This window comes from Salminus brasiliensis, unplaced genomic scaffold, assembly GCF_030463535.1.
Source record: "Salminus brasiliensis unplaced genomic scaffold, fSalBra1.hap2 scaffold_88, whole genome shotgun sequence".
In the NCBI taxonomy this organism is placed as follows: domain Eukaryota; kingdom Metazoa; phylum Chordata; class Actinopteri; order Characiformes; family Bryconidae; genus Salminus; species Salminus brasiliensis.
The window spans coordinates 73,196-88,775 of NW_027326708.1; the positions used below are offsets into that span (position 1 = coordinate 73,196).

The window sequence follows — 15,580 nt, forward strand, 5'->3', positions numbered from 1 at the left end:
AAATGAAAATATCAAAACATGGGTAATAAATCACTAAATAAATCACAAATAAAATCACGTAAAAGCATGCAAATATACGTATAAATTCAATAATAGTTAAGCACTCCCTAAAAATAATAAGTGGTTTTGGTTGGATACAAAATGAACAGCAAGTATGTTTACAATTACAGCAAACAAACACACAAACAAACACACAAACAGAGCAGAGTGTGAGCATTAGGTGAGCGGTATTTTCATGTATCTGTATTTCTGAAATGTGGATGAGATTAAATCATTAAAAATAGTCAAATAAAAAAGAGAGAAAATGTAAAATAGCAAAAACATGGGTAATAAATCACAAATAAAATCACGTAAAAGCATGCAAATATACGTATAAATGCAATAATAGTTAAGCACTCCCTAAAAATAATAAGTGGTTTTGGTTGGATACAAAATGAACAGCAAGTATGTTTACAATTACAGCAAACAAACAAACAAACAAACACACAAACAGAGTGTGAGCATTAGGTGAGCGGTATTTTTATGTATCTGTATTTCTGAAATGTGGATGAGATTAAATCATTAAAAATAGTCAAATAAAAAAGAGAGAAAATGTAAAATAGCAAAAACATGGGTAATAAATCAATAAAAAATAATTTAAAAAATATATATAATAATAAATAAATACAGTTAAGCAGTACCTAAAAAACATGAGTGGTTTTGGTTGGAAACAAAATGAATATTCTGGAAAAATGTTTTTGTTTATTTACAATTACTGCAAACAAACAAACAAACAGAGCAGAGTGTGAGCATTAGGTTTATATTATTTTTATGTATCTGTATTTTCTGACGTGTGGATCAGATTAAACCATTAAAAATCACTTGTGTTTGTGTTGCTTATTAACCACTACATAACCAATTTAAAAAACATTGTCATTTTAATAGACACGCCCCTAAAAATTGGGGGTTGTCAACTCATACATTTTTGGAGTTATTATTATTATTATTATTATTATTAATCATATATTATTTATCTCATAAATATGATGTTTCTGTCATGGCCTGAAGGCAGCCTTTCTATTCCAATACTTTGGGTGCCCAAACATTTGCACAGGCCACACTGATGATATTTAAAACTGTTTGAAAGACAGAATACCTTCTTTAGGATTGGCTAAAAAATGTTGTGTATTTTGTTTGTTTACAAATAAACTGTGTTTACAACTTCTCATAAAACAACAACAATGACAACAACATTGGTTGGAATGGTGAAATTTGGCCAAGGGTGCACAAACTTTTGCATAGGCCTGTAGGGCCTGTATAGACCAGATAGTGAATGGTGTGTTTAGAAACCTAACAGTGTTTACCACAAACATCAAAGCTTTTACTGACACAAATAAATAATCAGTATTGATCAATATGAATGATTCGGTATTGATATTGGTAATGATTATTATGATTATTATCAGTGGTCATTTTGTTTGGTGCAGGTTTAAAAACAACAGAGCTGGACTCAGAGCAGACTACCACTCTCTCTCTATGCAGTAGGGGGCGCTCCGCACTGCTGCCCCGCCTCCTGCTGCTGCTGCTGTACTGGGAAAAAGTCCTGCTGAGGCTCTGCTGCAGGTTCCTGGAAAGCTCCATGTCTCGCTCATCCTGCCAGAACAAATCTGTGAAATTCCAGGTTTAAGCCCGTGACGCGTGGCTGACTTCATTTACAAATAATTAGGGGAACCAACCAGCAGGCGTTCTCTGTAACCCCCAGCCTGTCCTGGACAGAGAACCTTAAAGTCAGGACAGGCTGAGAACAGAACCCTACAGAACCCTACTCTCACACATCCACCAACTTAGACAGGAAATGAAGGGATCTGTTAATGGAGCACTGGGGATGTCTCAGCTGGATATGAAAGTGTATGTCATAATGTCTAACACACACACACACACACACACACACATATATATATATATATATATATATATATATATATATATATATATATATATATATATATATATATATATACTAAAGTAAATAGTAAATAGTCCCATATATTGCAGCTTATAAAAGTTTATAATTCAAATATTAAATATAATCAACCATTAATAAATAAGGGATCACATTTTAAATATGAATATAATTAAATGTATATAAATATAAATATAATTTAATAAATATAATAAATTATGTTTGCACCCACAAACACACACACACACACACATATATATATATATATGTATGTACATATACATACACATCTATATTAGAATTATATAATAATAATTCTATAGTACTATACCTTATGTAGTGTATATATATATATATATATATATATACATACATACATGTATAAATAAAATGTAGCATGTATGCGCATACATATATATATATATACTGAATATATTTTGTAATACATATATATAATCTGAAATACACACACACTCACACACGCACATCTGTATTAGAATTATATAATATATCATTCAAATTATATATATTACAATATGTATATATAAGACAGAATTATATATACATATATATGTTTGCGTGTATATATATTCCATACTATATAGTAGTAGAGGTGTGTATATTTATATATACATAAATAAGTTGAATTATATTATATATTTTATATATATATAAATATATATGTATATATATGTATATGTATGTGTGTGTATATCAGTGTATTTCAGATTATACATATATATTACAAAATATATTCAGTGTATATATATTTATATATATATATACATATATATATAAACACACACATAAACCACATATAGTATAGTATAGTGTATTACAGAAGTATAGTACAGTGTATGTGAATATGTAAATATACTGTGGTGACGTCATCGCAAGTGCCACGGATTGGTTGAGCTGAGCCAGCTCGTACACACACCCACACACACACTCACACTCTCACCCCCCTCCCCACCCTCTCTCCACGCACACACGTGATCTGTCTTTCTGGGAATATTCCTGGAAAGTGGTGTGCTGCCTGAGTACAAGGGAAACGCTGTAAAAAATAAATGTGGGACACCGCTGAGTGGAGTCAACAGCACATCCTGCATCAGCCAAGGGGAGAGGAGAGCACTGCGTACCCCAGCGTGTGGATTATGGGCTGCTGTTTAAAGGCTGTAAAACAGTAGAACTGAGATTTGGGGAGATTTGGTTGGCAACAGGGAGCGACACAAGCTTCCTACCTTACCCTGCTCTGCCCTGCTCTACCCTGCTCTGTCCTGCTCTACCCTGCTCTGCCCTGCTCTACCCTGCCCTGCTCTACCCTGCTGTGCTCTATCCTGCTCTGCCCTGCTCTGCTGTGCTCTACCCTACCTTGCTGTGCTCTACCCTGCTCTACCCTGCCCTGCTGTGCTCTACCCTGCCCTGCTCTACCCTGCTGGCTTTGGGAAATGTGGTTTTGGGGATTTCATTAGCAAACAGATCTCCAATTAAGGACTGTGGATTCTGAAGTGGGGCAGATCTTCAATTAGTGTGTTTTGGAAATTGGTCTGGAAACTGGTGCACACCTGGGGGGAAACCCAGTGGGATTGAGTTTCTGCAGCTGCTTCACTCGTCAGACCTGAACGTGTAACCTGAATGTCTTCGGACCTGGAGCCTCAGCAGTGCAGAACTAACACTGCGTAAAAACTAAAGGCACTGAGGAGATACGGGTTCATACGGGTGAAATTTTGGGTCTGTTCCCAGAAACACTTCGCTGAAAAGGTAAGAAAACAGCAGTGTATCATGATCACAAGAATAACAGTGTAATACAGTCTAGAATATATAGCTAATATAGTACTATGAAATATAATACAGTAGAGTATGATATAGTTTGATGAGTAGTATTGGAATTATAGTATAATATAACATATAATAGATCATATAAACCAGATATAGTATACGATATAAAAGTGTAGTATAGTGTGGTATAGTATAGATATAATATTATATAATTCTGTACAGTTCAGGATAGAAAACACACCTTCTCATTATCATATTAGCCAGATATCATTAAAAAAAACATGCAGTATAATATAGTATAGTACAAATTATTAAATTGTATAAAATAGTATTTATAGTTTACATGTGTGTGATGTGGTATAATGAAGGAAAGTAAATAAGCAGTTTATCATGATCACAAGAATAACAAGACTAACAGTGTAATACAGTCTAGAATATATAGCTAATATAGTACTATGAAATATAATATAATAGAGTATGATATAGTTTGATGAGTAGTATTGGAATTATAGTATAATATAATATATAGTATATCATATAAACCAGATATAGTATACAATTCATACTGTAGTATAGTATAATATACTAAAGTGTAGTATAGTGTTATATAGTATAGATTAGTATGTAATATAGTATGATATAGTATAGTTTATTAGTATTGCAATTATAGTATAATATAATATAGTAAAGGCAAGAAAACACATTTCTATAATTATTAAACAAACCAGATATAGTATACAATACTAAAGTGTAGTATAGTGTGGTATAGTATAGGTTAGTATTGTATCATATAATAATATTATATAATTCTGTACAGTTCAGGACATAAAACACATCTTCTCATTATCATATCAACCAGATATAGTTTAAAAACATGCAGTATAATATAGTATAGTACAAATTATTATAGTATAAAATAGTATATTATGTTATTAAAATAAAAACACTAAACAAGTATAGTTTAAATGTGTGTAATGTGTGTAAGAATGTGTGTAAGAATATAATTTATGTTATATTTAATTTAGTATAGATATAGTAAGAAACTAAAGTATGATGCAGTCAAGTAAATAAAGTACAAAATAAAAAAACATAATATAATATAAAATATATAAGTATATTATTAAAACAGAAAACCAGTATAGTATTATATAGTATAGTATAGTTAAGTATGGTATTATATAGTATAGTTATTTTGATCATTATAATGCAAACCAGATATAGTATAGATACATATAGTATAATTTGATATACATAATGAAGTATAGTATAAAATAGTATAGTATAAAATAATATATAGTGTAATATAGGCATACAGTACAGTATTATATAATATAGTATGGTGTAATATGGTATCATTATTTTGATCTTATTATCATAAAAACAGATATAGTAACATAGAACATAGAAACATATAGTATGATTTGATACCATAATGAAGTATAATATAAAATAATATAGCATAATGTAGAAATACAGTATATTATAATGTTATATAGCCTAGTATAATATATTACAGTATAAGGCATTTCATTATAAGACATAAGACAATTTCCACAATTCAAGCTTACATAAACACACTTAAATAAAACACAAACTATTAAAAAGAAGGGTAGAATTTGATTTATGACTTAATATGGTCACATGATCTTTCCTCTTTTTGTCAAATGAGATTTTCAGTGTGTGACACGCTTCACGCTGTGAGGATGCTGAGTTATAGACTGCTTACTTTTCACGCTAAACCAGCAGCAAATCCATTTAACAGTGAGAAGAGGAGGCCGGAGAGCTCCCGCTTCACAGACAGGATGTTCTGTGGGACGTGTAGGGAGCAGAAAATGGTTGAGGGCAGGAGGGCAGGAGCTTACTTCTAACAGAAGTGATGATTTGTCTTATTCAGTGCATGTGTGGACCGTACGCTCCCCATCACGTCTACATTTTGTGGTTGGGAGAATGCCTTTACCCTCAGAGTGAGTAAGCACTGTTAAAGCAGCTGCCAGCCAACCCAGCCGTCACCACGCTCAGTATGGGAGGATGTCTAGGGGCCTTTTTTGGGTTTGACTGGAACCCGTGTTTGAGGCACACGTAATAGTGATGTGTTTAGGATAGCCTCATAAAAAAAGATAAACAAACAGCCGTGACCCAGAAACCTAAACCGGCTCGTCTGACTTAAACTCGACCCTGTCCTGTCCTGTCCTGCAACGACGTCCCCTTCCACTCCCTTTTTTTTTTTTTTTTGTGCTGCACCTTTTGTTTTTCTGCTTCCTGGTATCTGCTGCAGGATTCCTAGAAGGCTCTGTAATTACTTTTTAACCCCCTGCTGGAGGCTGGGTGTAGGCCTGTGTGGGGTTTATTGGAAGACAGATCCCAAGTGTTTGGAAACTTTATCACTCACCAGATCAGTGCAGCTTATAAAGACACTTTGTTTTGTCACAGTTGACTTAACACACACACACACACACACACACACACACACTCACACACACACACACACACACACACACACACACACACACACACACACACACATATACGCAGCATTGCTAGAATTGGAGAACAGACATTTTTAAAGTATCAGAAAGTAGTCATTATAATCTGGATTAGTGCATACAGTGAATTGACAAAAGTATTGGGACACCTACTCATTCGTGGTTTCTTCTGAAATCAAGGCTATTAAAAAGTGTGCCCTGCTTTTTTGGAGTAACTGTCTCTACTGTCCAGAGAAGAAGGTTTTCTACTAGAAACTGCTAGTAGAACTGCTGTGAGGTTTTGATTGACTGCATTCAGTAACAAGAGTGTACAGACGTTGGTTAGATGTTGGATAATGATCACCCCATCTCAGCCATCCCGAACTCTCTAACTCATCCCAAACATATTGGATGGAGCACCAACCATCCATCATTCCAGAGAACACAGTTCTTCCACAATGCTGCTGGGGGGGTGGGTTAGACCCCTCTATTAGCCCACGCCTGGCATTAGGCAGCATGGTGCTAATAGGGTCATGATGTTGATCTGCTCCAGAGTCCTATACTATTTGCAGTACTTCTTCTCTACAGGGACTAGACAAGTGTGTGCATTTGCACATCTGTATCAGCAATGGGTGCAGCTTAAAGTAGCTGAATGCATTCACTAATAGGGGTGTCCGCAAACATTTGGACATAATGAAGGGGGGACCTATGAATTGTGTGTTTATTTTAGGGGTAACCCAGGCCCCACCCAGGCCCATGGCAATCTATCCAGGCAACCCAACCCAGGCACACCTAGTCTGACTCAGACCCACCCAGGCACATCCAGGCCCACGACAACTTAATCAGGCCCATGCCAACCTAGCCAGGCCTACTCCAACCTCACCAGGCCCTTCCTGTCCCACTCCAGTCCCAACCAAGTCCACCCAGGCCCACCCAGTCTGCCTCTAACCCACCCAGGCACACGTCAACCCAGCCAGGCCTACTCCAGCCTATCCAGGATCACCCACACTGACTCCAACCCATCCATACTGACTCCAACCAACCCAGGCCCAGCCAAGCCCACTCCAACCAACCCATGCCCACCCAGGCCTTCCCATACTGACTCTAATCCAGCCAGGCCCACGCCAACCCAGCGAGGCCTACTCCAACCTACCTAGGCCCAACCAGGCCCACCTCGTCTGACTTCATCCCATCCATACTGAATCCAACCAACCTAGGCCCACCCAGTCTGACTCCAACCCACCCAGGCCCATCCAAGCCCACTCCAACCTACCCATGCCTACCCAGACCCACCCATATTGACACCAACCCAGCCAGGCCCAGGCCAACCCACCAGGCCCACGCCAACCCACGAGGCCTACTCCAACCTACCTAGGCCCAACCAGGCCCACCCAGGCCCACCTATACTGACTCCAACCCATCCGTCCAACCAACCTAGTCTGACTCCAACCTACCCATGCCCACCCAGGCCCACCCAGTGTGACTCCAACCCACTCATGCCCATCCAGGCCCATTCATACTGATTCCAACCCAGCCAGGCCCATGCCAACCCACCTAGTCTAACTCCACCCTACCCAGGCCCTCTCCAACCTACCCATGCTCACCCAGGCTGACTCCGACCCACCCAGGCCCACGCCAAACCACTCATGTCCCACCCAAATGAGTATTTTTAAGTAAATATGAAACATTATTATTACTTATTACATGAACGTAATTAACGTTACCCAGGGAAACAGCCTTTAAAAATCTCAGTAGTTTTAATAAGTTACACACATCAATGACTTCATTAATATCAATAATAACCCATTCTACAAGCAAATGAAGCAAATGCTCATGTCTAAACTATTGATAACTGTTTTCTGAGGTGTGTTTGGGTCTCTGGCACTCCTCCTCTCAGGTCACAGTCTGTGTGATGAATGCTGCTGAATACTGCCAACCTCAGTCATCTGTGCTGATCATGCTTCACCCAGGCTGGTCTGTCTCTTCTTTTGCTGTAGATTTTGGATGGGGCACACACAGTGCATCTCCAGATCAGCAGGGACCGATCAGAGTTTGGCACAGAGGGGCAGCTGTGGGCTGGATGCTCCTGGCCAGCTGCTGCCCGAACCCCCCGGGCCCCCGGTGCTGAATGGCCAAGAGATCGTTCCCAACATTCAACCCGAGAAAGCGCACACTGCCATCCGCCTGAAGGACCGCGAGCTGGAGCCGAATAGAGTGGCATCAACAGAGGATGCCAAGAGATTGCAGAATGCCATGACTCACCTTCAGGAGTCTGGTGAGTAAACGATCAGCGCTCTTATGGGTTTTCCTCCATATACCACAAATACTGTACTGAAGTCCTGAGCAGAGCCGATTATCCAGGCAATAAACACCATATAAGGGTAGAATAACTTGAATCAACATTAATGCAGTAAAAAAACAGGGGGTTGGTTCCAGACCTCTCCTGTTTCCCCCCAGGGCATAGATCTGTACACATTCACCAGCAGCAGCAGCAGCAGCACAGTCAGGGGTGGGGATATGATAGATATAGATATAGGGATTGGAAATTAATATTTAGAGATTATGGATCTGTAATCTGTCCTGTTACACTTTGAAAAGTCAGTATTCAGAATACAGTTTCATGTTTAATATGTTTAATATTTTTAGACTATTCGCCATTACAGTAAAAAAAGATATTTTAAATGGGCTTCTGGGTGGCACTACTGTCTAAGCGCATTTGTAAAACTTGCTATGCGCTGTGAATTAATGTGAAATGCTAAAATCATAATTTAATATTTTATTTATCCTAATTCAGATGGGACACATTTGAAAAAATGAAATATCATGATTACTTAATTTATTTTAATTAATAAAAAAGAGGTTAATAAATGCTAAAACAGCCGCAGTAAAGCTACAATTCACTACATACATGAAAGAGAAATGTCAAACAACAACTTCTGTGCACAGCTGAATACATAATAAAATTAAAAATAAAATTAAAATTAAAAACATTTTTTTTTACAGTGTTTCAGTGCACCATTACTGCATTAGTGTTGTTGTGGCATTCTGTAAATACAGTCTTATGCAAAGGTTGGAATTTCTGAGTGACTTAAATTTTACACATTTAAAACACTGTTAAAAATTAGTTTCTGAATTTAACACATTGGGGACAAATAATGCTTAGATTTATGTCTTGTAATATATATAAATATTTTAAATAATAGAAAAATAATATTTAAATAAAATGTAAGAAGATAATCAACTACAAAATAAATAGTAATAATATTAATGTTAATATGAATAATAATAATATACAATAATAACAATAAAACTACAGGGGCTTCTGTACAAACTGGTGGGGCTTTTCTCTGATAATAATTTAATAAATGTTTGCAGTAACACTTTCAGCCTGCCTGCAGATCATAGGCTGTTTAAGGGGTTATTAAATATTCATGAAAGATCATCTGAAAATATGTGTTTTAACTAATGAAGCAGACTTTTTTGATATTGTGAGGTATAGCATTATTAGGCATTATTAGGCATTATTAGGTATTATTAGGCATGATTAGGCATTATTAGGCATTATTAGGTATTATTAGGCATTATTAGGCATGATTAGGTATTATTAGGCATGATTAGGTATTATTAGGCATTATTAGGCAGTATTAGGCATTATTAGGATGTATAAGAAGAGGCTCTTTCACCCATGGATTGGAGTTTGCTGAGAGGCTGCTTCCTAAAGTAATACACCTATCAGAGCGTCACTGAGATCCCCTGGAGATGCACCCTGAACTGCCCTGGAGTAGCTCTGCGAGGACAGGAGTGAAATGGGCCGGGGTGAAGTGAAAGTGAGAGCTCTGGAGCACAGTTTCAACATACTGGAGCCTCTGGAGAGCTTTTTTAGAAAAAACGCCAAAAAGGGAATTACAGCAGTCCGACCTGCACGAGTCTCCAGTGTCCTTTAGATGGTTAAACTTCTATACTAAGAAGTGTGGAACTGTGTCTCTGTACAGGACGTCAATTATTTACACTCAGAACATCAACAACACAAAGTGTAGTTTCACCATACTGACTGTATAAACATACTGAACAATGCACATTTGTTTGTATAAGAAGATGATATATAACAAAATAATATTATTATTATTAATATTTCAGTATGTATGTATAGTTTATTAGTTTAGTATTAGTGATAACTGTTAACTGATAAACATTAAATAGAAAACAACAACAATCCACATTTAATATCAGTGTCAGACTCAAATTTTAACATAGTGTAGATATTATAACTGAAACTTTTATATTAAGAACTTAACATTAAATTAAGAAAAAGACTAAAGAAGTTAATTAAAAACTAAGCTAAGGAATTTAATTAAGAACAAAAATAAAGAACTTTATTAAGAACTAAGATAAATAACTTAATTACAAACTAAGCTAAGGAACTTAATTACTAATTAAACTAAAGAACCTCATTAATCTCTGTTTTTAAGTGTTCCTTAATGTAAACATCCTGTGAAATACTGAAATACTATATTGATAAGTTCATATTTGATGAGCACGTTTTTGAACATTTGGGGGGCTCTAAAGAACATCCTATTTGAAGAAAAAACCCACAATCAATATTTTATTTGTAAAAATGACAAATTATTTTAATTATTATTAATTGCCTAATTAATTGAATGCAAAAAAAGAATATTGCATACTAGAAACAGGGGTAACAAATAGCAAAACATCTATATAGTAAAACATATCTGTATAACTGAACCTTTTATAGTAGATACTGAATCATTCATAGTAGATACTGAATCATTTATAGGAGATACTGAATCATGTATAGTAGATACCGAATGATTCAGTAGTACCAAACAATTCAGAGTAGATACTGAATTAAGCTAAATATTGTAATTAAGAACAAAACTAAAGAAGTTAATTAAGAACTAAGTAAAAGAACTTAATTAAGAACTGATACTGAATCATTAATTGTAGATGCAAACGATTCATAGTCGACACTGAAAAATTCATAGTACTGAATCAAAGTAATTTGGAAGTAATTAAATACAGTCTTATGCAAAAGTTAGATTTTCTGAGAGAATTAAATGTTAAATATTCAGCATATTTTTAACAGTTATACATTAAAATGTCTATTATTTATTTTTATTTTTTTTTGCTGTTTATTTTCTGATTTGCTTTTTTAAATCAGACCTCATTGTGAATAGGGTACTGTATGTTCTGTACACTGTAAAAATCAATTAAATTGTCTTTAATTAAATGTTAGTCAATCGAACTTTGGTTAATAACTCTAAAATGAAGTTAACAGAACTTAAGACATGGATTCTTGTTTTTTTATTTATCATTAGAATTTTTTTTTCCTAAAAGTTTATTTTATTCCACTTTTGAGTAAATAAAATAAAATAAAAGTTGATTGTATTTATTAATATATTCATATATTTTAAGTTCAGACTTTTTTGTTATGTATATTAAGACATTTAACACAGTAAATAACTCACAATCTTTCAAAAACTGAATTGAATTCATCACAAATCCTACTGAACCTGACAGTAGGTACATTGTTCCACCTCTAACCAGAAAAGCTCCTAATAAAACCCATCTGACCGCTCCTGACCGCCTCGCTTTCTTCTCTTCTCCACTTTCCAGGCTGGTACTGGGGCTCCATGACAGCTGCTGAGGCCAAGCAGCTCCTGAATGAGGCTCTGGATGGAGCCTTCCTGCTGCGGGACAGCTCCAACCCAGGTTACCTGCTCACCCTGTCCGTCAAAACATCTCTAGGCCCCACCCACCTGCGCATTGAGTATGCAGGAGGGCAGTTTGGCTTTGACTCCATGGTGATGGCTCGGCCTCACCTGCGGCAGTTTAAAGGTGCGGTGGACCTGGTGCAGTATTACGCTCTGGCTTCCCAGCGGCAGGCCGCTCTCAGGGAGCCGGACACGGACCCTGGCGTACAGGACGCTGCCGTTACGCCCGGCGCTGCATTCCAGGGTGCCTCAGAAACCACTCTGCAGCTGAAGCTGACCAGGCCGCTCCACAAAGCGGCCTGCAGTTTACAGCACTTGTGCCGCGTGGTCATAAATCAGCACTCACGAAACCACAGGGACCTTCCCTTGCCTGAGAGACTGAAAGACTTCCTGCTGGAATACCCGTTTGTACTGTAGACTGTACTGGACTCGCTGGTCAGACGTGTTGATCATTTCCACAGGTGCTGGTGTGGTCTTCTTTACTCAGGTGGAAATCATGAACAGGTTTGACTGGTGTGAATTCAGTACCTGCACTCTCAGAAACAATGTGTTAACTGACCTCACACTGTTTGAGCTATCGTCATTAGAACCCCTTAACCTCTGAAGGTCTGGATCCACACTTCAGGTGTTCTCATAACTACAGGCTTTACACATTAGCTTCACTATGGTTACTGAATAATTCAGTAGTACTAAATAATTCATAATAGTTAGTGAATTGTTCATCATAGTACCTGAATAAAACTAGAAAACTAGACAAAAATGGAATATTCCTAGTAGATACTGAATCTTTTACAGTAGATACTGAATGATTCAGTAGTACTACATAGTTCAGTAGTACCAAACAATTCATAGTAGATACTGAATAATTCATAGTAAATACTGAATCATGTAAAGTAGATACTGAATCATTTATAGTAGTTACTGAATCATGTATAGTAGATACTGAATGATTCCATAGTCCTAAATAATTCAGTAGTACTAAATAATTCGTAATAGTTAGTGAATTGTTCATTATAGTACCTGAATAAAACTTGAAAACTAGGGAAAAAATGGAATCATTCATAGTAGATACTAAATCTTTTATAGTAGATACTGAATGATTCAGTAGTACTACATAGTTCAGTAGTACCAAAAAATTCATAGTAAATACTGAATAATTCATAGTAAATACTAAATCATTTATTGGAGATACTGAATCATCTATAGTAGATACTGAATCATTTATAGGAGATACTGAATCATGTATAGTAGATACCAAATGATTCAGTAGTCCTAAATAATTCAGTAGTACCAAACAATTCAGAGTAGATACTGAATTAAGGTAAATATTTTTTATTAAGAACAAAACTAAAGACGTTAATTAAGAACTAAGCCAAGAAACTTAATTAAGAACTGATACTGAATCATTAATTGTAGATGCTGAATGATTCAGTAGTACTAAATAATTCAGGAGTACCAAACAATTCATAGTAGATACTGAAAAATCATTTATAGTTGATACTGAATAATTCAGTAGTACTAAATAATTCATAGTAGATGCTGAATGATTCAGTAGTACTAAATAATTCAGGAGTACCAAACAATTCATAGTAGATACTGAAAAATCATTTATAGTTGATACTGAATAATTCAGTAGTACTAAATAATTCATAGTAGATGCTGAATGATTCAGTAGTACTAAATAATTCAGGAGTACCAAACAATTCATAGTAGATACTGAAAAATCATTTATAGTTGATACTGAATAATTCAGTAGTACTAAATAATTCATAGTAGATGCTGAAGGATTCAGTAGTACTAAATAATTCAGGAGTACCAAACAATTCATAGTAGATACTGAATAATCATTTATAGTTGATACTGAATAATTCATAGTACTGACTCATTTATAGTAGATACTGAATAATTCAGTAGTACTAAATAATTCATAGTAGATACTGAATCATGTATAGTAGTTACTAAATGATTCAGTAGTACTAAATAGTTCAGTAGTACCACATAATTCATGATATAAACTGAATAATTCATAATAGATACTGAATCATTTTCAGTAGATTCTAAATTATTCAGTAGTACTACATAGTTCAGTAGTACTAAACAACTCATAATATATACTGAAGAATTCATACTAGACGCTGAATGATTCATAGTAGATACTGAACGATTTGGTGGTGCTAAATTATTAATGATACATACTGAATTATTCATAGAGTGTAAATAAATCAGTAGTACTTAATTATGAGTGAATTGAGTGAATAATTAACTGTTGATGGGGAATATTTCATACTGGATACTGAATAATTCACAGTAGTTACTGAATACGATGTATCACTGGATATTAAACCTCAAGATTATAGGCTGAATGCCACTCCCAGGGTTAAGGGGTTAGGATGTAGTGTGTGATGAGTAGTCAGAACATGCCTGGACGCGCTGTGTGTGTGTGTGTGTGTGTTAATAAGAACACACTGGTTGTGTTGAAAGTAACACAGTGTGTTGTGTTCAGCTGGACACTATGTGCTGTTTAACACATCGGCTCTGAGAGTACGAGAAGCTCTGCGCTCAGTATTTCTGTCCGTTTTTTAAGCCTTTGTTTTGATATTGATCATTGATGATGTTTCCACATGAAATGGCTCTCCTCTGCTTTCTCCATATAGCAGAGGTGTAGCTGTCCAGGCCCAGTGTCCAGGCCCAGTGTCCAGGGTCAGGAGTGAACTGGACTTTCAGTATTTTCTCAGTTGTAATCTGGACTCTGCACAGATCCTTTAAAGGCTGATAAAGTCTTGAAGGAGATTCAATAAATTCAAAGATCCTAAAATGTCTGAAAATGTCTGATTTTTATTGTGGTAGAGATATTAAACCTAAGATGAGAGCAGATGTGTCTAATAAAGTGGCCAGTGAGGAAGCACAAGAGTAGGTGTTTCTAATAAAGTGGCCCAAAAGTGTGAACACAAGCATAGGGGTTTCTAATAAAGTGGCCAGGGAGGAAGCACAAGCGTAGGTGTTTCTAATAAAGTGGCCAGTGAGGAAGCACAAGCACAGGTGTTTCTAATAAAGTGGCCAGAGAGTGAAAGCACAAGAGTAGGTGTTTCTAATAAAGTGGCCAATGAGGAAGCACAAGCGTAGGTGTTTCTAATAAAGTGGCCAGTGAGGAAGCACGAGCATAGGTGTTTCTAATAAAGTGGCCAGTGAGGAAGCACAAGCGTAGGTGTTTCTAATAAAGTGGCCAGTGAGGAAGCACAAGCGTAGGTGTTTCTAATAAAGTGGCCAGTGAGGAAGCACAAGCATAGGTGTTTCTAATAAAGTGGCCAGTGAGGAAGCACAAGCGTAGGTGTTTCTAATAAAGTGGCCAGTGAGGAAGCACAAGCGTAGGTGTTTCTAATAAAGTGGCCAGAGCTGGGTTTCTGAAGGTAGAAGCTGGTCTTTACAGTGAGGAACATGCACATGAAGCCTACCCTGTGCAGCAGCACCCCGCCGCTCGATATAATCAATGTTTAATTGATGTCATTCATGTTGAACAGAGCAGAGCATGGGATGAGCTGAAAGGCGTGTGGAGATGGTGGAAGTGTGTGTCCTGGGTCCAGCAGAAGTGCTGACGTTTCCTTTACTACAGCCTTTTATATCCCTCTGCTCCCCCAGCGCTGAATTCAGCTGTGGCTCAAAGCTCT

At 36.5% G+C, this 15,580-nt stretch overlaps 1 protein-coding gene across 1 annotated transcript; it reads left to right on the forward strand.

The window, feature by feature from the left end:
- The first annotated feature begins 2,946 nt into the window (after positions 1-2,946).
- LOC140548970 (suppressor of cytokine signaling 2-like) lies at positions 2,947-14,730 on the forward strand. The gene is made up of 3 exons (XM_072672146.1): positions 2,947-3,703; positions 8,181-8,458; positions 11,818-14,730. The coding sequence occupies exons 2-3, from the start codon at positions 8,188-8,190 to the stop codon at positions 12,330-12,332; spliced, it is 786 nt and encodes a 261-aa protein (XP_072528247.1). The 5' UTR covers positions 2,947-3,703; positions 8,181-8,187; the 3' UTR covers positions 12,333-14,730.
- Positions 14,731-15,580: the final 850 nt, after the last annotated feature.